At 36.4% G+C, this 24,187-nt stretch overlaps 2 protein-coding genes across 2 annotated transcripts; both read left to right on the top strand.

The window, feature by feature from the left end:
* Window positions 1–291: 291 nt before the first annotated feature.
* Window positions 292–3,456, top strand: gem (GTP binding protein overexpressed in skeletal muscle). Its single transcript, XM_052144611.1, has 4 exons — window positions 292–946; window positions 2,182–2,258; window positions 2,340–2,544; window positions 2,812–3,456. Exons 1-4 carry the CDS (start codon window positions 607–609, stop codon window positions 3,087–3,089), a joined length of 900 nt encoding a protein of 299 aa, XP_052000571.1. The 5' UTR covers window positions 292–606; the 3' UTR covers window positions 3,090–3,456.
* Window positions 3,457–6,231: 2,775 nt separating this feature from the next.
* Window positions 6,232–23,211, top strand: LOC127655499 (cadherin-17-like). Its single transcript, XM_052143356.1, has 19 exons — window positions 6,232–6,293; window positions 9,356–9,418; window positions 10,033–10,128; window positions 10,255–10,392; window positions 12,576–12,714; window positions 12,820–12,978; window positions 13,338–13,496; window positions 16,116–16,315; window positions 16,421–16,549; window positions 16,741–16,885; window positions 18,354–18,569; window positions 18,718–18,794; window positions 19,659–19,850; window positions 19,976–20,220; window positions 21,258–21,388; window positions 21,598–21,816; window positions 21,980–22,090; window positions 22,178–22,294; window positions 22,403–23,211. The coding sequence occupies exons 2-19, from the start codon at window positions 9,371–9,373 to the stop codon at window positions 22,489–22,491; spliced, it is 2,610 nt and encodes an 869-aa protein (XP_051999316.1). The 5' UTR covers window positions 6,232–6,293; window positions 9,356–9,370; the 3' UTR covers window positions 22,492–23,211.
* The last annotated feature ends 976 nt before the right edge of the window (window positions 23,212–24,187 follow it).

The raw sequence follows: 24,187 nt of genomic DNA, 5'->3' as shown, positions 1-24,187 counted from the left end.
TTTCTAAATATCTGATGCTTAATCTGTTCTATTGCATGTGTGCAAATCACAGTTTATATTCAGCCTGAATCTGAGAGGACCTGAAACACAGCTCTCAGTAAGATTTAGTATTGCCGTCAACACAACGAGCACTTCTCATCCTGCACACCACGGACGTCTAGATCACGACTTGCTCGATGCGCACAAATTATATTCTGCATTTCCCACCAACCAGCCGGTATCAGGAAAGACCCGCTGTAGCCCGTTGGGAGGGAGAAGTGACGTCAAGGAAACCCTCGCTGCTACCGAGTCCTTAATATAACCACGAACTGCATTGAGAGCTCAAAGCACATTACTGCGCAAACACAGACAGGATTACCACGAATCCTGATTTCATAAGACCTTAATCGAAGACAACGCCAAGAAGCCAAGACAAATTTCATCATTTATTCTTCAGGTTTCTACTGAATGCTGTCTAGCCTATAATTGGACCACTTTTTTAATGGACTCGATTGATTTGTGTGATGAAATAGAACTTAGGGCGTCAGTCACACTCAAAGAAACCGTCGAATACTGCATTTCGAGCATCTAAACGAGTTTTCTTTAGCAGAACTGTAACTGTATCACATGACCCTACTTGCGAGTATGCGGCGCCACAGTTTAGGCGTGCAGCATCACTTGCACAGGTGGAGCATCTGCGGGACGGATGGACGGCAGCTTCTGAGCGGTGGTTTCACGACCTCCGACATCGGTAAGGTGTCCCGTTCCAGTTCATTCTCGAGCTCCACAGAGAGCTGCTTGTCGTCCTCTTCCGACTCTGCTGTCTCATCCGAATCTGCGACTCCCAGTTCGATCGGACCCTTCACGGTTGTCCTGATCGGAGACAACGGCGTCGGGAAGTCAGCGCTCGCAAGTATATTCGCTGGAGCATCAGACAGTATGGGCAGCGAATGCGAGTTATATGGAGGTATGTTGACATTTGCCTATAATTTTTCTTTATACTTTAGAATAATAAAGTTAATATCAAACATCACCGCCTGCAATCACCCAGTGCGTAGCCTACTGTGTTTGACACATTTTCATATTTTTAATTTAGACGGCTATTTATATAACTTTTTTTTTTAATCAAACATTTGTTCGATCTCATAGGCTCCACAAAGTCAAACCATTTAATTACAGTCTAAGGGGCCGTTCACGCCAAACGCGTTTTTGCGTCCGTCTGCGCTGTATTTGACCTTTGCCTTCGTCCAGTTAAAAAGAGTGAAAACTTTGAAAAATCGAGTCTCGAGGCACCTACGTTCAAGAACATTTACTGCAGCGTCATCTTTGATTTTTGGCAATGACAACGAAGCTGTGAGGGAATGGGATAGGCTTGCCGCCTCTTCAGTGGGTCGTACAGTTGAATAGTGTTTTTGGATCTTTTCGTTAACAAAACATTTTAAAATATCTTTCCAAGAAATTTCAGTAAACAAAACACTCCAGACAACATACCTTGTGGAAAATTAGAGTGATCTAGGAGCTTTTTGGTAGCTATAGACTGTGCGTGTGTCATTGAAGAGACAGTAAGGCTATCCTTCACAGCCTCGTTTTCATTCCTGTCAAACATGGCGCTACTGTGAATAGAGCTGTACTGATTGTTGTCCAGAAACCCAAGAGGATTATACCAGGGTTCCCTCTGAATTTTCCTATGGGCTTTTGTAATGGGGTTTTCAACTTATGAGTAAAATAAGGCCTGTGGTAAACTTTACTTGATGATAGGTGGACGTTTTGTTCTACAACATAAAATGTTTTGAATTTTTAAGCCATGTTGAAGTGCATACTTAAAAAAAAAAAAAAAAAAAAACTACATGGCAGCATCAAAATTCACATTTGAGGTATGAAAGTTTGTAACTTATGATGTAGAGCAAAACGTCTATTGTCTAGTAATGTTTACCACACACCTTATTTTGCAAAATAAATATAAAACCCATAGGAAAATCATGAGGGAACCCATGGTGAATTAGCATTCTGTTTTCGCCAACAAATTTACACCAAAGCTGAACATCTCTATAAAGCATTCAGTCTAAATGGCCCCCTTCAAAAAGTAATTTTTGTCAAATTTTGTGATTAATTGAGTGATTTACCTCATTAGAATATTCCAAAGTTTGTCTTGATATTCAGAACATCAAGTATCAACTCTCTCCCCTTTTGAAATATTCTCAGGTGAAATATTTGAGCAGACTATGATGGTAGATGGTGAAAGGGCCACAGTTACCCTGCTCGACACTTGGGATTCACAGGTAAGAATATTAGACAATTGATGTTTAGCTATATACTTGGTTATGAGGTTTCTGGGAGCTCATAATTTCTCTGCCCATCAGGATGAGGGCAGCTGGACGCAGGAGCGTTGTCTGCAGACAGGAGATGCTTTCATCATAGTCTATTCCATAACGGATCGATCGAGTTTCCTTCGTGCGTCCGAGCTCCGTATTCAGTTGCGGCGAGAGCGCCAGGCTGACCACACTCCCATCATCCTCGTTGGCAATAAATGTGACCTGGTCCGTTGCCGAGAAGTGTCCATTAGTGGTAAGTGTGTTTCTGGATTTAAATGGGTAAAGTCTAAATGCATCTCTACTAAAAGTCAGGGATGGTTTCCACTAAATCATTAATCTTCAAAAGTATTTGTTTACTTATTTTCTGCAGAGAGACCTATAATAATGCATTAAAACAGCTATTAGGCTTATTTAATCACCAGATTCTGCAAATTATCTCCTGGGATTATTCAAGTAGCCTACCCTTTCTTTACATTTTTGCATTATTTCACTAAGACAATGTAACCTTCTATTTTTTCAGATGGTCGTGCATGTGCTGTCGTGTTTGACTGTAAGTTTATTGAGACATCAGCAGCGATGCAACACAATGTCTGGCCGCTGTTTCAAGGTATCATCCGCCAGCTTCGTCTGCGAAGAGACAGCGTGGAGACCATCACCAGACGCCGTGCTCTTTATAAGAGGCAGGAGAGTTTATCCAAAAAAGCAAAGCGTTTCATTGACAAAATCGTTGCCAAGAAGAACAAGCAAGCAGCCTTTAAACTCAAGTCCAAATCATGTCATGACCTGTCTGTAATGTAGGGCTTTTGGGCTCTGAATGTATATATGTAAGCATTGTATGAAGTTTGGAGGCAAAATAATATACATTTTGTAAAGTGTCTGATGTGACTGTCAAATGTTTGCTCTGCACCATTTACTGTGTGTTTTAGTTTTTGAAGAAGACTATGTCTATATTAGACTGTGCTGTAGGTGAACAACGATTACAGGCTTCATGCTCCCTCTGTGATGGACAGAACGCTCTAGTGTTACCGATCTTCCTCTAAACATTTCAAAAGTCATGGATTGCACAGAATTTTCCTGGGAATCCCAAAATTTCTAAACCTATTTAACATCCTATCAATTTCGTGAAAGAATTTTGCTTTGAGTTGAAAATCGTCATTGATTGTATCTTATGTGTGTAAAAATATTTTTTTTTCATTACATTTTGCTCAGTTTGAGCGTGTAATATCTAAAATAAATAAAATATTTTGTTTTCTACGATATGTCTGGAATATCTTGATACTTTGGAACTTCATAAGTCCAGAAAGAAAAGCTGAAAAGCATTTTTATGTCATTATTTGACCCCTCAGCTTGGGTCTTTACATCTCGTTCGTTATCCGCCCACATGCCCTGTATGTGGAAAGTATGTACTTAAAGCAAGTGGTCTGCACTGTACATGCAAGGGTCACACATTAACAGAAATACATTACCCATAGATTAACCTTGACAAGAACATGCACCAGCTGTTCCTGTAGTGGGTGCATATTATCATACTCTATCCATTGTCATTTCTGTAACATTTGATGCAGAAGAGGAAATTTAGATTTTAAAGTGTCAGTCATAATCTACAGATGTCTGACGTAGATTACAGCATGGTCTTTTGATTTTAACCTCAGCCCTAATGGTGAAATACTTATGTACATTTGGATAAAACAAATAATTCTGTAGAATGGTGTATTTGCTGTAATTTTTCCACACATAATAGTTTTTAAATTTGGATGTATTTACATCCAAATTTGATAGTAATCAATTAAAATTTATTATTAATAGTTAAATATAAAATAGTTAAAATAGTTAGTCTACTAATGGTTGTTAAAACAGTTACATTTATCTACAGTATGTGTATCTGTTTATATCATTGGGAAAGCAGTATAGCACATCTTTTCCTGTTATTCTTTTGTTGACAAATTAGTGACATTCTGATGTGGCCATTGCTGTGTGAATGATACTGGGTGGGTATGAATGTAGTGCTTGTGTTTCCTCTCTAAATTTGTGCAAAACTGAAGCTAGTTTTGCTTTGATATCTGTTTTTTTTTTTTTTTTTTTTGTACTTGCAAACAAGTCAGCAATGGACACATATTTAGTGCGAGAGGCCAACAGATTGTTAGATATGGCTCATTATGAAAATTTGCTATGCTTGAGACAGGTGGACTCAATATGAAACATTACTGCCAACTTATCAGCAGTATCATTGTGTTAACCAGCACTGAAGAAATGTGATTTCACTATTATAGCAGGATAATATTTTTTACTATTTCATATCAAGGCCAGCTATTAAAATATTTCTGCCTGTATAATCTTGGTTTGCACAAAATGTCCCAGTTTATTCCAGGCAACAGGGGAGTAATACCAACTTGACTGCACAGAAAATATCAACCCGATCTCATGAAAATTCGTTCATAATTTACGAGTTGGCTATTTCGTATGATCTCGCATGATTTTGTTCGCATAAATTCGTACGACTTCATGCGCAAATTCCCAGATGTCTAATGTGGAAGTGCGAGATCCGCACATGAGGTGTTAAGGACATTCTTATTAATATTATGCCCTTCCCCAAACCCCTTATCTAATCCTAACCAGTCAGTAGAGAGTGTAAACATGACAGGAAGATGTTGTGTGTGACAGAAGCAAGTAATTGTCAGTTATTAGATGGAAACGATGTCCAGCGACGTCATTGGCTTTAGTGAAAGTCGTAGGAATTCAAACGAGAGCAGTCGCATGATATCATACGAATTAGCCAAATTTAGAAAAGTCATACGAATCCTGACTATTTTGCTGTGAGAGTGTGTTGCACATGTTGATACCGAATGATCCGGTACCCTGAACAGGGTTCAGTTTGTCAACTTCCCATTTGTTACACTTAGAAGTTTATTATTGCCAGGAGAGCGTGGTGATGACTGTTATTAAATGCCTGTATACGTTCAGACAGAACATGACATTACACCTCTGGGATTCCCTGTTTCAGAACTGATGCCGGATGTAAGTATCTTTGTTACTAACATAAACCTTCAGCCTCCTACTTTTCTCCATTGTGCTGATATTGCATGGGAACTTTTGGAATGATTGCAGCTCAAGGTGCCTTTAACCGTAGACATTTTACATATGAATTGTTACTTTTACAGGAAGTGGCTACAATGTATTTTTAAGTTAATGTTTTACGATATTCTCATCGAGATCATCACATTTTTTTGCTTTAATTTATCTTATGCAGTTGCTGGAAAAAAAGGTGTTCTGTCACTCTCACCATTAATAATTGTCCAGAGTGTTTTAAGTAAATCTTTTATTTTTAAGTAGTCTCGGATGAATACTTCTAAAGTTTGGATGAGTATTTCTAAATTGTACACAATCTAGAGGTTCCAGCAAATTGTTCATTTTCAGTGGGATTGAAGAACTGAGACTCAAACATAAAGCACAATCAATGACTGCCAAGTAATAAAGGAGCAAATATTGCAGCTCTCTATTACTCAAGATTCTGAACACACAGATGTCTTATGGTGACCTTTACACTCTCTGTGAATGTGCAGTTTCGTCCATCTGCCACAACACTCACACTCAAGAGTATGACATCTTCTCTTCCAAGCACTTTTTAGTCCCAGTTTGTCTCAGAACTTTGCTTAAATGCTTTGTGCCTTATCTGTCCTACATGGAAAATTGCAAATAAAGGCCCCTGATTACAAATGAATTGACACGCACTAGATTGAGCGTGTCCTTTCATTTAAATGGTGTAGTGCATTGTTCTTCATGAATACTCACACATCTACACTTATCCAAACTTTTATCCTGTATTCTATATCCTATTCGCCAATCTGTACGATAAAATATATCAAGCAGAAGGTCCACTCCCCTGAGCGGAGAATCAGTAGATAATGATTAGACTCAATAAAGCTGAGTTAAACTTTGACTTCAGCAGGAAGCACTGCAAGACTGAATCCTTCAGTCTGTCGAGGATAGGAGCTCTGCTGACAGGTCTGTGTCTCTTATAGTATCATTAATTTCTTCTTTTTTTCTATCTTTTCATTTAGGCTGATTCTTAAGTATATATCTTGTTATATGCATATGTCAGTTGCTTTGAGATGATGCTTTCAAAGCCTATAGCAAGCTTGTTTGACATTGCTTCGTATTCATCAGCTTTAGTCATATTGAGGACATTTAATGATATTAAATGTCTAGTTGTAGCACTTTAGCATTCTGTTTGTAAATGTATTTATGAGTATTGCTATGGGAACAAGTGTGGCTATGACATTTTTGACCTGGTACTGTTAGAATGTCATCAGAGGTCATAAACCTTTTGGGTGTCAAGGCCTCTGGTCCTCCTGTGTGTCAGAAATGATACTGTAATTAGAGCATTTTAGTATCTTGTTAATGGATTGTCACTACATTATTTTGTTATTTAGTTTGTTTTCAGAACATAGCAGCAAGTTCACCTTCAGATTGACAAGTCAAATTATCAGAGAAATACATGAACTTCACTTTAACATTACTGCGATCACAGTGGCTACTTGTTAAGCTGGCATTTAATATGTATTGATTTAACTGGAACAGAATGCCCCCACAAGTGTGAAGATACACTGCTATAATTTATCTGCAAATTATGTCAATCATGAGTTTTAAGCAGAAGGTGGGGGAGGGGGGGGGGTAATCAGAAGTCGCATGAACTTCTCAATGTCATCTTGTGTCATTTCTGTCTCTAAGTGTGTCTGCCTTTAACAATAGATGTGACAGATACAAGTGAAATAAACATCCAGTATCAGTAAAGCAGTAAACTTTGCAGCTTTTTAAATGCAATATTTCAGTAGAACAATTAACACAACTTCACTCTTAATGGACTCCATTTGCTACAAACGCAGTGTATGTAATGTGTTTGATCAGATAAACATTGCTAGATAAATCTGTTTATTATCGCTGTATTTTGTTGCTGGATAAGAGTCTTAAATTATGGAGCCACACCTGTACACAGCTTCCTGTATTGATCAGTGATCTGCAACTTATACTTTAATTTACTAACCGTGTCTAATAATCTTAACATGTTAAATTCAGAAATCAAAAGATTTTACTGTAACAAAGGAAAATATTGTTTTATTCCAATATCAGCTGAGTTATCCTTTAATATGAGAATAAGTTGATATTGTATTGATCATTTAAAGATATGACCTTGAAAAAGCACCACTTTGTTTTCTGTATAACGTAGAATTTGCTAGAAGGTCAGACACAATAGATATGGGTTTGGAATGGGCGGTTTAAGTTAGAAAGAAAGAAAAAGAATGAATGTCTTTACAGGTCAAATGCATGGACTGAAAATGGAATTGAAAACTGAGGACGAGTTACTGTATTATATGAATCATTTTGGACCTCCTCTCAGATGTGTTGATCCAGTGTTGAAACAGTTTTCCACAACTGTTTTATGGTTAATTAGTTTAATCCTTCAGGCTTTCGATACAAATGCCAATACATACATTTCAAATATTCATAAACTGTGATCATACAGCACTGACATAAATACACATATGCAAAGATTTAAACTCAGTTAGCTCTGTCGGTCACAGAAGGCACCATCCATGCTAGAATGCCAAGTAACCATTAAAAAACCTTTTTATGAGCTGCAATTGACACAAAAACATTTACACTGTGCCACGCGACAAACAAGTCATAATGTCACCATCAAGTGCCATTCGTCCACTATTTTTGAGCACACGTGAAGTCAGAAATTGGATATATTTAGAAATCGTCTGATGAACTGACAAGATGTCCACACATTAATAGATGCTAGTTTTATATTTGTTTTCCAAAATACAAATACAAAAAATAATAATAATTTCCTACACAAATTCCTGTACACAAACACAGCATAGCACTCGATCAGAATATTTATATGTTGATATATTTGTAATGTTACAATTGAAATTTAACTAATTTACAATAACTATTACTCAAGGCTTCTGGTTGACTAGTTCATCTGAAGTCACTGACAAGTGTTTTCTTCATAATCATTGACTGAAGTTTAACATTAAAGAAACAGATGATTTTGCTTATATCCTATGTCCAGTGTGGGAAATCTGAAATTGGGCTATGGACCCTTTTCACACACTGCGATGACGCGTTTCAAGCTTATTTAGTAGCGTAACATTTTATATTTTAAATTATAACTTTCCTCTGCTGAACACGAACAAAGATTTTTAGAAGAATATTTCAACTCTGAAGGTCCTCACAATGCAAATGAATGGTGACCAAAGACCAAAATCTTAAAGCTCCAAAAAGCACATAAAGGCACCATAAAAGTAATCCATAAGACTTCAGTGGTTTAATCCATGTCTTCAGAAGCAATATATTCGATTTTGGGTGAGAACAGGGTGCCATTGTAGTCTCTAAGTACGATCATGATTTCCGGTTTGATTACACTTCCTAGTGCTTGACGCATGCGCAAAACACTGGATGGCGCTAGGAAGTATGATCGAGCTTGAAATCATGATAGCCAAGGGGACTGCTGAGGTCAAGATTTATAATGAAAAAGGAGTTTTTGTAAGTCTGTTCTCACCCAGATTGGAAGTTCTTAAGAAGACGTCTTGGCATCTTCTCTCTTCTGACTGTCGTAATCCACAGCTCTCTATTTTTTTCCCTCTTGTGGAAAGTAGTGTAAACGTAATAGTGGATTTTTCATAATGTTATTGGAGTAAACGGGTAAGCAAATATAAAATTTGCTGTAGTCTCACATTCACCGATATAGAAGTTTACCCTTTATTAGATTACTTCCGCATTCCAAACCCAGAAATGTGAAAAGGCCAGGGTCCATTCTCAACGTGTGCATACCCTGGCTCCAATATTGCCTCTAATATTATCTTGGAACAACCATCTACTAAAGGAGCTGTCATGATGTTGCTGAAGTTATTCAACAAATAAATATCACACGTATAAATGAGAATGAAAAATGTGTTGAATATGACTGCTTTTGCAAAGGAAATTTTTTTTTGTTTGTTTGTTTTTTAATGTTGCAGTGCACTCCTTATTGTTAACAGCTTATAACTCTCCATCAGGTTTTGTTGCTCAGGATGATGAGAGGTGCACGTTTGCTGTACTTGACCCTTCTCGTCAGCACTGTACGTATCTGAGCGAGTGGGATTTTAAATCAATGACCTTGTAGTCTCCTTACAACATTTTGTTCTGTCTGTAAATGAGTAACAGTGCTGAAGTCCATTTTCTGTCCACACTCCATTAATCAGTTAAAATCACAGACAGATTCATTCATTCACTGGAAAGTTAAATGATTTGTTCTACATAAAACAGTAATGGGCAACTTTCAAAGCACAGTCAAATTTTAATTATTTTTTAAAATTCAATTTTAAATGAATTACTCTCTCTATTACTAGTTATATTGTAGTAGGTAAGAAAATTATTTAGTTATTAAAACAGTCTGACTTTTTTAAGAACTGTAATCTAAAGCAGGGTGTTCTTTTTTAAGGATGAGTATGCAGGGAAATCTACTTTTCAGACAGAATAATATTCACAAACAGTCACCAGTCAAGATTTAAGTACTATGTTGTAATAACCTTCATGATTGTCTAGATACTGTATATAACTGACAAAATAGAAGTTGTCAATATCCTTATCTGTGATTGCAATTATGCAATTATGATTTAATCAAGCAATTTAGGTTTTTATTCATTATATTGTTTAATTATCCATTAGTAATTCCTTTTTTTCCCCCTCACAGGCTCATGGGATAGGTTTGGAGGACAAAAAGGGGCCATTAGGACATAAAGTTTTAGATGTACCTGAGGCCACATCTGTGCCTTATGCTATTTACCAGGTAGGCTCCACAAGATTTGTAATGGGCATATTTACTGCTTTAATGTAGAATTATCATAACATGACATTTTGTGTTGATTAAGAATATTATAGAAATGATGTTCTCAAATTGTCTTTTTCTGTTCAGTTTACATCTGCAGTTGAAGGTGTTTCTTCATTCCATGTTAATGGAGAGACAGAGGCAAAGATTAGAATCACTTCAGACGGCTGGCTGTACCTGGAGGAACCTCTGGAATGGAGCCCTGATAAAAGCCACCACCTAGATGTAATGCACATTACACGTAACATACAAATATTTGGGTCTTAAAATACAAACAAAATGTTCATTTTGTGTCTTTTCTAGAATGTTGAGCATAGCATATTAGGGCTAATAATTATTTGTTTAATATATTTTTTTAAATAGTTTGAATCACAGTTAATCGCATATTAACAATTATTCAATCTATGATTATAATAAAAAATATATATATATTTTAATTATATCATACAAATAATAATTTAGATAATTACATTAAATTACATTGTGGCAGATGAGTAAAGCATTAAGAAAATACAAAAACTTTCTTTTCTAAATTATTAAGCTAAATCTGCGGGTTACCTATACAGCTGGCGTTTCGATTGCATCCTACTGAAAACAGGTGGTGCTTCAAACTTGAAATGCTACTAAGGAATATTCCTAATTATGGTTCATAATTTGAATTTTCATGATACATTTTTTTTAAGACGTTATTTTTTATATAAATAATCTGTAACGTGTAGGCAGGCAAGCAGGACTAGAATGATGAAGACGAGGACGAGATGAAGAAGAACCCAAATGCAGTTTATTAACTAAAAACATGAAAGGATCCAAATCAACAGTGACAGTGAAACAAAGAGATCCAAACCGACAACGTTACATTAACACAATACAGGATTAAGGAAAATGGCAAACACCTTAAATAGACAGACTAGGGTTAACAAGATAACAAAACTACCAATGACAAGACTGAATTCATAACAATGATTCATTCAAACCAATGAATAGACAGAACTGATAATGGGATAACAAAAACATGAACCAGTAAGAACAAAACATATGAAACAAGATGGTCACATGACTAGAAAAGACGGGATCACATGCAGGGAACAGGGGATCACATGCAGGGAACATGAAATCACATGACAAGAAACAGGAACAAGAAAACACTGAAATAAACTTCCAAAATAAAGGACAAGACTTGAATCAAAAAAATTATTGTGTTGCCTTGTTCATTTGGACTAAATGTTATTGTATCTGTATTCAGTTTATTGGTAATAATTAGCACGCTTTGGTATAGGAAGCAATTCTTTACCTAGCTTATAACATTCTAAATTGTATGCTTTGCCATCTGTAGATCCCAACGGTCTCAAGATAAAAAGCACATTTTGTCGCTCTGTGATATTTTCCTCTTTTAAAAGTTTTACACATAAATAAGTAGTAATTTTTGAACTGATGTACTCTCACTTGAGTCATATCAGTTGTCTTGAAAAAGCAGTTTTATTCTATTTATGGGGCAGGTCATGCGGCAGACATGTTGAGATTACATGACCAGCTGGATACTACTCACTTTACCCCGTTATTGGCAATTATCTCAGAATAAATGAATCATGGCTGACCAAAATGCGTAAAAAAATAGAGCATTTCTAAAATGCAGTTGGTAACTAAAATTTTGTATGATGTTGCATACAAGTATACTGTAATGGTGCATTCAAGTCATGTCGGGATCATAGTATTTGGAGCTGAACACAAATGAACGCCACCACAAAGTAGTAATTACGAGTGGGAAACTCTGGATTCTCTTTGAGCCACGACTTTCTGTACTGTGGGTGTGTGAATTTAAGAAACATGATGGAAGCTAAATGTTTTTGGTAATAATTCAGTTTTACTTGAGGATTTTGACAGTGCAGTTCAGTTTATATGCATTTTTTTGTACTTTTAAAGAAGAATAACGATAAAACTTGATGGTAAATAAGTACAATTTAGCTGGTTAATGCAGCAACAAGCGTTTGCAACAAAACTACATTTCCCATCATTATACGTGGCCGCACAAGAATGGCAATAGATAGATAAAGCATTAATTACACAACTAATGCATGGATTTGCTCTTAATTTGTTTTGTTTGCTAAAAAAGCTTCTTGCCTTCTATTGTATAAAGAGAAAAAGTGAGAAAGAAATATGAAATTGCAAAATGGGTCCGCTCTTTCCGGGTGAAATCACCTGAAAATGCCCATCACATCATATATATGATTTCCGACCTCACAAGTACAAACTTGCAAGGAGGACTTGAACGCGAAAACTGTGGAGGATGTGGTTAGGGGCCATGACCCCCCCCACCCCTTTTTTAAATGTCCCTTATTTTAAAACTTCAAAAGTGGCAATCCTATATACAACGCATATAAAATGTATTGTTGTTGGGTTTTTTTCTTCAGATTGAGGCACGCTCAGCAGATGATGAAATTGTTGATGGGCCTTACTCAGTTGTCTTGCAAGTTGTTGATGTCAACAATAATCATCCCATCTTTAGTGAAAGTCAATACAGTGGTAGAGTTACAGAGCGTTCGCCTGCAGGTAAGGAACACACATTATCAGAATGGGTGCTAAAGCTTCATGATTAAGCACACTTATTATTGCTGTATTGTCATCTCGTGTGTGTGTGTGTGTGTGTGTGTGTAGGAGTTCCATTTGTGCAGGTGTTCGCTTCAGATCCAGATGATCCTAACACACCAAATGCTCAACTGAGATTTAGCATTGTGAACCAAATCCCCAATCCCGCAAACACATTTTACTTCGGCATCAATCCAAACAGTGGGGAGATCTTTATAACAGAGGAAGGTAAGCCAACACATTCATAACAGAAATACACAAACAAGGATGCAACATGTATTGATGTGTATTTCATGGTTATGCAGCATCCTCAAGTATCAATTAAAATATTTAAGAGTCACAGAAAATTCAGTAGTGAATATAATTGCTTCTAGTTCTTCTAGAAATTGCTTTTTGTGAGGTTGAATAAAATTATATAAACGAATCCAGTAATCACCAACACCTTGTGTCAAAATAACTGGCCAAGAGGGTTGGTAACTTTGGTTAATGTGTAGGTAGTTTTTGTTTTTGACTTATTTTTTTTAATGGTGCTAAACTGTTATTTCCCTTAAAAACAAGAAAAATTGTGTTTTGCTGTTGTGTTGCAGGAGAAGCGTTTTTGAGGGCGAGACCCACATTAATGTACAGCCGAGGGGAGGTTCGTGGCAGTCTTGATGTTCTGAGGAGGAAGTTTGAGAACTTCTGTGCTCCTAAGAACAACATAACTCTCGAGAACAACCCATTTTTCACATGCGTCGAGCATGCTGGTAAGAACACACAGAAACACTTACAATGGGCCTCATTCATGAAACAGGACCAGAACTAATTTTGGTGTAAATTGTTCGTAAAGCTGTTCTGAATGATTTTTAAATTTTGTTTAATTTTTCCAAAAGTTATTTGGTACAATTTGTTTTTCCCCTTGCTCCTGTTCTGACAATGTGTAAATCATGCATAAGACGTCAAAGCGTGTCCTTTCAGACAAACTGATGATAGAAGTGAAATTTTATAATTAATAAATATAGATATTATAAAGAAAATATCTAACAATTCAAATGAGTGAAATTAACCTTAAAAATAGCATAAATTGCAATACATTACATCGTAAACTTGATTAAAAAAAGTTTCTTTGATGCTTGCATTAATTTCTTCAATAGGTCATGGACAGAATATTTCTGGTTGATTTTCTCATAAAAATGAATGCCCTCTAATGTAACTGGTTGGACAGTTCTTCATTTGATATGAGCTATCATTTAGATTTCACCAATTCAGTATAGGCATTGATAAATCATGTTCAGTTCATAACCTTTGGTTAATGATAATGCTGTTAAACCTATAAATTAACCCGCACGCTGTTGTGAAGCTTTCAAATCTTTATTAGCTTACAGCATTTCGGTCAAAGACATTGTTTAGGCATTTTATTTATTTCTCTAAAGATTCAGTTGCAAGTTAATTATATCACAGTTACATCATAGTTTACACGGGAAGTTTCCGCAATGATGTTGTCGATGCGCTTAACTTAACCAGATAAGGTGGTGAATGAAAATTCTTTTAGAGTAAAGCTTCATCTCCAAACATTTTTCTTGACCTCCTGGACTATTCGATTCTCAAAATTACCTCTTCATTCATAAAATTCAGGTTGCGAGGGTGCGTTCATTATATGGTGTTTTCATGGGCGTGGATTATGATAACTGTGAATGAACATGCACACGCCCCCTATTTACGAATGTTTGGAATTCACTAACATACACATGTTTAACTAAGAACATCTGGGGAGTACGAAGTGTTTGTGAATCCAGAGGAAAGTTTTCAGGAAGGTTAATTTTATGCACAAATTACTCAGAATTTGCTATATATATTTACAAATGTTTCATGAATGAGGCTTATTGATCATATTATTATAGTTTTATGCTCTGCTCAACCCTGACTTGACATATAGAGGGACTCAAAAAGGATAGTTCACCCAAAAACTTTATTATTATGATGTATTAATTATATTCCCAACCTCATGTTGTTCCAAACAAGTATGACTTACTTTCTGTCATGGAAGACAAACGGAGATGTGACTGAGCCAAACATTCTGCCTAACATCATCTTTTGTGTTGCATGGAAGGAAAAAGTAATACAGGTTTGGAATGACATGAGGGTGAATAAGTTATGACAGAATTTAAATTTGTGGGTGAACTATCCCTTTAACCAGTAATTCTACTCATATTGCAAGAATCAGATATATAAATTAAATTACTAGCATTTGACTACAGATAACACAGGAAATTCAACTGGGGACAATTTTTTGAGGGTGTAAACACAGAAATGTGAAGCTTTTAATATTATATAAGCAGTTACATTAATTCTTCTGTTAAAACTTGTGTTTTATTTAAGTTGTTTAAATCGTCATTTTTACAGTCGTTTTAGGGTTTTATGGTTTGTTGACATTACACCGTCATGGTAACGAAGTTGTATGATTGGCTACAACTTTACACAGAAAAGGTTTGTGACTGATTTTATCACATTAAAATCATGTTTACACACTTATCCTTTATGTCTCGTGCTTATACTTTTGAAAATGTGAGTATTTTAACATTAAAACATTGGCCCCTTTCACTTCTATTGTTAGTGCCTCACTGGAACCTCGTTTTTTGCTTTTTTTAAGAAATAAAAATAAAAAGTCAAAGAAGTTTATTTAAGAAGTCAAAATAAATTTTTGTGGTAATCAACATTATGCCACAAATGCTGTCGATTGAGCTAAACTTGTATTGAACCCGAACATTCCTTAAACTGCTACTGACTAACTGCAATGTGGAAGTTAGTGGTAGATGACTAATATGATGCTAGAGTTTGAATCATGCTATGAACTTGACCAGTGAATAGTGCTACCATAAAAGGCTAATATGAAAATTCCTAAAAGCCACAAAACTGATTTTATTTCTTGAAACATCACCACTTAACACATATTCAACACATTTTTCACATGAAACACCAATGCAGCTTTAATATATAGCAAAAACCCAGACAGAAGAACCAGATATTGTATCAGCCTGAACATCCTAAAGGGGTTTATTTTGCAAATATTTCCAGCTGGCTGTACATTTTCCATCTTATTTCATGGCTAATTAACAAATAAATAAATGTAGATGAAATACTGACTTGAAATGAAATAATTGTATTATGTGAGCAGAAAGAGACCATAAAGTTATACGAAACTAGCACAGCTATGTAGGAAATGGGTTTCCTGGTGCAACGTTTAATATACACTTTAGTGTTCATTATGCAAAAATATTTGGCCTCAGAATGCCACAATTTACCAATCAGATTCAAGTATTCCAGAGAACAGTGTAATATAAGTACTAATTGATTAATGTTTTTTTTTTTTTTTTTGGGATGAACAGAGAGAAGACAACTGAATTTTCTTCAAGATCCAGACTATGCTGTGATTGTTCGAGTAGAGGATATGGGAGGTGGGGCTCCAAATGCACTGAGCACCACAGCACGGGTCAACATTGCTATCGTTCAAAACCTCTGGATCAACCCTGGACCAATCAATATCAGGGAAAATACTGAAGGGGAATACCCCATATATATTGCATCGGTAGGTTTGGATCTGAAAGCAATAATGTTATATTACGGTAGGCAGTGTTTTGTTTTGTTTACAACTCATTAAACTGGGAGCATGTGTGTGTGTGTGTGTGTATAGGTGCGCTCCAATGATCCCAACGCAATGTACAGGCTGGTACAGAAAGAAAGGGTTCTCTTTCCGTTTACCATAAATGAAGATGGAGAAATCTATGTTACTGACCCTCTGGACAGGGAAAAGAAGGATATGGTGAGAACACAGGACAGAAAACAGAAAGAAAGAAAGAAAGAAAGAAAGAAAGAAAGAAAGAAAGAATAAACATCAGTCTATACCAACTACATGAACATAATGGACACGAAGACCAGAGAGTTAATGTGTTAGTTTGTTTTATGTACATAGTAACCCTGGTTTTGTGTATTATATATGTGTTTATGTTGTAGTACATATTGGTGGTAATGGCAGAGGATGAACAGGGTATTGAGCTGGAAAATCCCATGGAAATTCATGTGAGGGTGGAGGATGAGAATGATAACTTACCTGTGTGTGGTGAAGCTGTATTTGAGGTGCAGGAGAATGAGCCCATGGGTAATGTTAACAATGACCACTTACTGTACATACACACTGTGACGAGGAGCAGGGCATGGCCGGGCTGTGAGTGTGAGTGTGCACGCCTGGTGCTGAGCGGCCCAATCAGCAGGAGAACGATAAGAGGAGGAGTGCTGGAGAGAGAGAGCGAGAGAGAGAGAGAGAGAGAGAGAGAGAGAGAGAGAGAGAGAGAGACACACACACACACACACACACAAAGCTGTGTTCCAGTTCAGTGTTTTAAGTTGCAATTAAAATCTTGTTGAGTGTCAATGCAGTTCCAGCTTCCTTGTTTACCGACGAACAAGAGGCTTAACTGCTACACTCACAGCCTGGCCATGCCCTCCTCACCATCACACATACACAAGTATTGCATCAATATTAAACTAAGTGCATTTGAAATTAGACAAATCAATAGCAAACGCACATATATGCATTTTATGATCATTAATAATCTTAATGATTAAAAATGAAGTGTGTTATTTCTCTTTCACTAGCGTCACCAAATGGAAATATAATGTTCTGGAAACTTGCTCTGTCTTCCATTGGTTGTTCAAACAGATAGTCCTGACCCAATCTCACACCATTTGTTGAGGCAATAATGCTGGGAGGCTCAAACAAACAGACCAATGTTTTGATTGTGCCACAGAGTCAGTGTTCACATTTTTTTGTATGTAAAATTAACCTACAAATGGCTTACTTATAGTTATCTCTGCATATTAAAGGGATAGTTCACCCAAAAATTTAAATTCTCTCATCATTCACTCACCCTTATGCCATCCCAGATGTGAATGACTTTCTCTCTTCTGCAGATTGCAAACAAAGATTTTTTAGAATTATATCTTACTATGCAAGTGAATGGTGACCAGGACTTTGAAGCTCCAAAAATCACATAAAGGCCACATAAATGTAATCCATAAGACTCCAGTGGTTAAATCTACATCTTCAGAAGTGATTTGATATGTATGGGTGAGAAACAGATCAATATTTATGTCCTTTTATACTATAAATCTCCACTTTCACATTCTTTCATATTTTGACATTGAAAGTGGAGATTCATGTTAAGTAGGACTTAAATATTGATCTGTTTCTCACCCATACCTATCATATAGCTTCTGAAGATATGAATTTAACCACTGGAGTCTTATAGATTACATTTATGTGGCTTTTCTGTGGTTTTTGGAGCTTCAAAGGCCTGGTCACCATTAATTTGCAGAGTAAAGACCTACAGAGCAGAGATATTCTTCTAAAAATCTTTGTTTGTGTTCTGCAAAAGAAGTCATACACATCTGGAATGGCATGAGGGTGAGCAAATGATGAGATCATTAGCATTTTTAGGGGAATTATCCCTGAGGAAGAAGGCATTTTAACATAAAAATGACACACTTCAGCTTAAATGGTTAACAGTGAGCTATTTTTCTCTATTGACATTTGCAATGATATGCATGTATTTTTGTTCTCCGTTTAGGTTATCTGATTGGTGTGCTGCCTGTTCATGATGATGACGAGGAGAACACACTGAACTCATTACTAATCTACACACTTGTCAGCCAGACCCCTACCAGGCCATCTGATAAAATGTTCAGCATTGACCAGGTCAATGGCAAAATCCAAGTGGCCAAACAAAACTTTAAGAGGAAAGAGGTGCCTCAGTATGAGCTTACCTTTTCTGTGAGCGATGGAGGTACAGTCAAACTGAACTTGCCTGCAATATACACAAGTTCTTCTCATGATTAAACCTATCCAAGCTTCCTTTAAATATATACTAATTTATTGACATATATAATGTAATGAAGAAGAATGTGCATCCTAACATTTGCATTTCTTTGTAGTTCACATCACGAAATGTACAGCAACCATCAAGGTCATTGACATCAATAACGAGATACCCATCTTCGAGAAAAATGATGTATGAATTATATTTTACTTAGATAAGTTATCGTCCTTCTTCCTGTTGTTTAGGGTTCATAAAGCTCCAGGGGTCTGTGAGATAGAAAGGCAAACCCGAATTCAATTATTCGATTTTTAAAAATAAGTGTACATTTTTTAAAATAAGAAAAATAATAATGGAAATATTTCACAAGTGAACAAGCAAAGATGTTGTGAAATTCATCATCTTTTTTAAATTAACATGAACATTTTAAATTACCCCTCATGTCACTGAAACCCATATTAATTTCTTTATTTTGCAGAACACAAAAGGAGATAATTGTATTAATATCTTGGCCTGTCTTTTCAATACAATAGCAATGGTGGATAGTGCCTCAATTTAAAGCTTAAAAAAGGATCCACAAGTATCCATGTGACTTATGTGTCATATTCCAAGTTTTGCTGAGAAACCATGGCTGTGAAAACATTAACGTCCATTAAGCTTTTATTTGCATTTTCGTTAAGTGTTCATGTATTTATGCGAGAAGAAGAAGACTTGGAATATGAGGCCCAAGTCGCATGGACTACTTTTACAATACTTTTGGATCCTTTAAAGTGAGACACTATCATCTGTCATTGTATTGAAAAGATGGGCTTTGATTAATTAAAACATCCCCTTTTGTGTTCCACATAAGAACGTCATAGAGGTTTGGAAAAACATGAGGGTTATGACAGAATTTTCATTTCTTTGGTGAATTATCTCTTTAAAATAAATACTAGAATACATATTTTAGATCATAGTGGTACAGTCACAAAGGGTTCGGAACCCCTCCTATAGATTACTGAATATTAAATTGTTGCTCTGATTTACTATGAACTATTTGATTCTTCTCTACTTTTGCAGTATGGCATTTACAGTGTTCCGGAATTGGCTGAATTGGGCACCAGTTTGCTCACCATCAAAGCCACAGATGCAGATGACCCAGGAACAGGGAGCTCTAAGGTGGAATATCACATCACTGATGGAGACCCACATAATGTCTTTGCCATTGAGGTTGATGAAACTACTGGAGAGGGCAGAGTCTACATCGCTCAGGTAAACAAGTCTTTCCTTGTACGGATGCCAATCTTGAGGACCTAAAAGCTCGAACCAAAGTGTCCTTTATGTTATAATTTTTGGCTTTATCCTCTTAACATTTCCCCAAATCTCTCTTTCTTCAGCCATTGGATTATGAGGTCCAGAGTTCCTATAAACTACAGATTGATGCCCGTAATCCAGAGCCCCTGATTAAGGGGGTGGAATATGATAATCGTTCTAGAGCAGTTGTCGTCATTAAGCTTATAGATGAGGACGAACCCCCTGAATTTGAAGTGGAGTCTCTCAATGTCAATGTGCCAGAGAACCTAACCATTGGGACTGTAATAATGATGGCTGCAGCCAAAGATCCAGAGGGAAAGACTCTCAAGTAATGCCAAACATATAACAACATACAAACATTTGTGTCTCCTACGTGTAAAGGTTTGAATGAAATCAAGGGGGATCAGATCAGGGCATCGAGTAATTACACACTAAAATTAAATTTTTCTCAGCATTTACTCACTCTCATGCTATCCCAGATGTGTATGACTTTCTTTCTTCTGCATAACACAAATTAAGCTTTTTAGAAGATTATCTTTTCTCTGTAGGTCCATACAATGCATGTGAATGGTGACCAAAAATGTGAAGCTCCAAAAAGCACATAAAGGCAGCACAAAAGTAATCAATAATACTCCATGGTTTAATCCATATTTTCTGAAGCGATCCAGTCGGTTTTAGGTGAGAACAGACCAAAATGCAACTCTTTTTTCACAACAAATCTTGAAATCAGCAGTCTCCTTGGTGATCATGATTTCAAGCTTGATTACACTTCCTAGCGCCCTCTAGCACTCTGCACATGTGTCAAGCACTAGGAAGTGTAATTGAGCTTGAAATCATGATTGTATCTAGAGACTGAAAAGGAGTTATATCCTGGTCTGCTCTCACCCAAAACCAATTAGATCACTTCAGAAAACCTGGATTAAATCTCTGGAATTTTTTAATTACTTTTTTGCTGCCTGTATGTGCTTTTTTGAGCTTCCCAGTTTTGGTCACCATTCACTTAAATTGTATGGGCCTACAGAGCTGAGATATTCTTCTAACAATCTTTGTTTATGTTAGGGTTAGTTTGTTTTGGTTGTTTTATTCTGATTTGTGCTAACGAAGCTAAACATTTCCATTTAACATTGCTGTCAGTAGATAACAGTGATTTAACATATTATTGAAATGTAAACTTGGTAAACACTTGTTTTTTCCCATTCGAGAAGGATAGGAGCAGTACTTGCATGACTAGAAAATAGCTGCCAAGATAGCCAGCAAGTAAATTGATTTGATTCAAAAGGACTTTAATACCCCTTGTTCAAATTGATTAAAATTTTTAATTGACAATGAATTGCAATTACTGTGATTATATGTCCTTTGTGTCAGGTTTAAGTTGGAAGGAGATGAGCAAAGTTGGTTTGAGCTAGACATTGACACTGGAGAGCTAAAGACTAAAGCTGCACTGGACAGAGAGATGGTTGAGCAGATCACACTCAAAGTTACTGCTTATGAGTCAGGTGAGAACATAGTGGAGGATCTCTGACACATAATATTATAATAGTTTGGGGCCATGTTTGAGAACATTTTTGTTGCCAAGGAAAAAGAAACACTCTTAAGTTCCTGGCTATTACCACCTCAGACTCTCAGATCAAATGCAATGTCTCCAAGCCTATAGTGAGTGTAATTTAGTAAATATTATATTTTATGTTGTTTCTGTTCCTTTCAGAGGGTAATAAGCAAGAGGCTGAGATGAAGGTGGTCATCCATCTGCTGGATGTGAATGACAACTACCCTAAACTGCAAGAGACGCAGGGCTTTATCTGCGTGCAGAAGATGACCCCTTTGATGCTCACTGCTGTGGATAACGATGGCCACCCCTTCCGAGAGCCTTTCACCTTCTCCATGCCCCGCAAGTCACCAAACTGGGAGATCAAAGCTGTGGATGGTGGGCAGATCTTATGCTTAGTCCCTGTAACATTTGCTCTTTATCTTGATAACCTGACAATTGCATTGTCATTGCCATTGACAATATGGTTAATGACACTGAAGAAGCAGAATGTGGGGAAAAAAAACTATTATAACTGTGTAACCTGTTTTTGCATCTGCAGGAACTTCAGCACAGCTCATTCTGAAGAAGAAGCCCTCATCTTATCAGAATGTCTCTGTTCCCATCAACATCAAAGACAATGACGGGATGGGTATCACCCAGAGGTTTGATGGTAAATATTTTTTCCCTCCCCAATTCCTAATTTTCTTTCTTTCTCTTTCACATATGCCATTCTACTCACTATTATTTTCCCTTCTAGTGAGTGTATGTAACTGCACTTCTTTGGGCTACTGTTACATCGAGCCAGCAGTTCATAGCTGGAAGCTGGGCATGTCTTCCACCATTGGCATACTGGGAGGAGTGTTTGGCTTCATCAGTAAGACTGATATATTGCAGCTCATAGAGATTTCTGTCTATTATTATTTAAAAGTATAAAAGAGCATTTGTTAAATAAGAAGTTGACTTTGAAAACATTTTCTTACAGTTATTTTCCTGATCATTGCTGTGTACCGAATCAAGAAGAGGGAGAAGAAGAGAGCAGCAGCTGGTGGAGAGACTAAAGCCATGCTCTGAATCCACGTCTGGATAACATGCAAACTGCACACACTCCACACATTAAAATGACATCCATGACAAACTCCCCCACACCCCCATTTTTTTAGAAGGTTGTTGTGCTGCTGCTTCAAGATTTGCATTGTCAAGCAGTTTTACCATTAAATTATTTGCTTTGTGGCCTGGAAGTTCTTTTAACTGTTTTATATTTAAATACTCTAAATATTTGCGCTTATTTTGTCTGAACAATTTCACATTCCCCATGGTATTTGTAGAGATTGTGTTTTGAACATTTGTGATATGTTTGTGGTATAAATTCTTACCTAGAGAGTACTAGGATATGTGTATCTGTTGCCATAAAATACATATGGATTAAATATATTGAAAAACATTAAACCTTATATTTATTCCCCATTTATCCAAGAATAGACACAAATGTGTAAAAAAATAATTTGACAGTTCTTTTTCTTTTCTCCAAAGTATGTCTTGTGCAGGTCAAAGGACAGTTTCTCTCTAAAGCCCTTTCATTCTGCTGGGTCATTTCATCATGGGACATGGCAGAAAAATTGCAGAATGACAAAAACATTTCTTATTTGCCTTTATAAAATGTTAATTGTTCATTCTATAAATAATATTCTACTTTGACCTGAATACTGTTTTCATTGCTTACAGTGAAAGGATTATTATGCTACTATGTTTTTGGAATAAATCCACAACCTCCCCATATTCAAATTTGTTGTCAAATTAGCAATATTACAGCAGTAATATTAAAGCAAAACTGATAAGGCAACTCAAAAACAAGATAACACTGTTGATATAGTTTTTTAAACTTAAAGGGATAGTTCATCAAAAAATGAAAATTCTGTCATTGTTTACTCACCCCATGTTGTTATAACTTTATAACATGTATATGTCCTTCTTTCTTTTCTTTTTTGTTCTTTATCAATGTCTTCTGAAGCGATCTAGTTTGTTTTGGGTGAGAATAGACCAAAATGTAACTTCTTTTCACTGTACATCTTGACAGCAGTCTCCTTATCTATCATGATTTCAAGCTTGATTACACTTCCTTTAGCACCATCTAGCGTCTGCGCATAGGTCAAACACTAGGAAGTGTAATCAAGCTTGAAATCATGATTGTGCATAGAGACTGCTGTCAAGATGTGCAGTGGGAAAAAAGTGTTATACTTTGGTCTGTTCTCACCCAAAACCAACTGAATCGCTTCAAGGATTAGTTCACCCAAAAATGAAAATTCAGTCATTGTTTACTCACCCCTGTGTTGTTATAACCCCAAATGACATTCTTTTTTGCATCTGTTTTTTGACTACAGACTCTTCAGACATGCTTTGTCAGGTCTGTTCTCTATTTGTGTGCAGCCATGTTGTGCTTTCTATTAATCTCTATAATATCACTGGTGGTCCAGTTCAAATGAAACAAAGCAAGTTTTCGCTTGAACGCCCCACATCGCGAGTGGATGTAGTGGTCTGCTTTTGTGCAAAGAGCGTCTCATGAACGTGCACAGGAGATCAATGGTCTATGAAGATTTTCACCAAAAATTTGATTTCAAACCAAACCTTATTGTATTCCTTCAGAACAAGACAAGAATCCCATACAAAAATGTATTTGACTTCGTAATTATACTTTTGTGTCCTTTTGAAGCTTGAAGAGGTGGTCACCATAAACTGCCATTGTATGAAATCACTGAGCACAATTTCTCCC

This window comes from Xyrauchen texanus, chromosome 15, assembly GCF_025860055.1.
Source record: "Xyrauchen texanus isolate HMW12.3.18 chromosome 15, RBS_HiC_50CHRs, whole genome shotgun sequence".
Taxonomy (NCBI): domain Eukaryota; kingdom Metazoa; phylum Chordata; class Actinopteri; order Cypriniformes; family Catostomidae; genus Xyrauchen; species Xyrauchen texanus.
Note: the sequence above shows the minus strand (reverse complement) of the source record. Positions and strands in the feature narration are given on the sequence as shown.

Bases quoted from the DNA above. Each gene is read 5' to 3' on its own strand.
- LOC127655499 (XM_052143356.1), top strand. From the start codon at position 9,371: ATGATGAGAGGTGCACGTTTGCTGTACTTGACCCTTCTCGTCAGCACT. The intron at 12,979-13,337 runs GTAAGCCAACAC...GTTGTGTTGCAG, and splicing joins GATCTTTATAACAGAGGAAG to GAGAAGCGTTTTTGAGGGCG. The intron at 19,851-19,975 runs GTAAACAAGTCT...CTCTTTCTTCAG, and splicing joins GCAGAGTCTACATCGCTCAG to CCATTGGATTATGAGGTCCA.
- gem (XM_052144611.1), top strand. From the start codon at position 607: ATGACCCTACTTGCGAGTATGCGGCGCCACAGTTTAGGCGTGCAGCAT. The intron at 2,259-2,339 runs GTAAGAATATTA...TCTGCCCATCAG, and splicing joins TCGACACTTGGGATTCACAG to GATGAGGGCAGCTGGACGCA. The intron at 2,545-2,811 runs GTAAGTGTGTTT...CTATTTTTTCAG, and splicing joins CCGAGAAGTGTCCATTAGTG to ATGGTCGTGCATGTGCTGTC.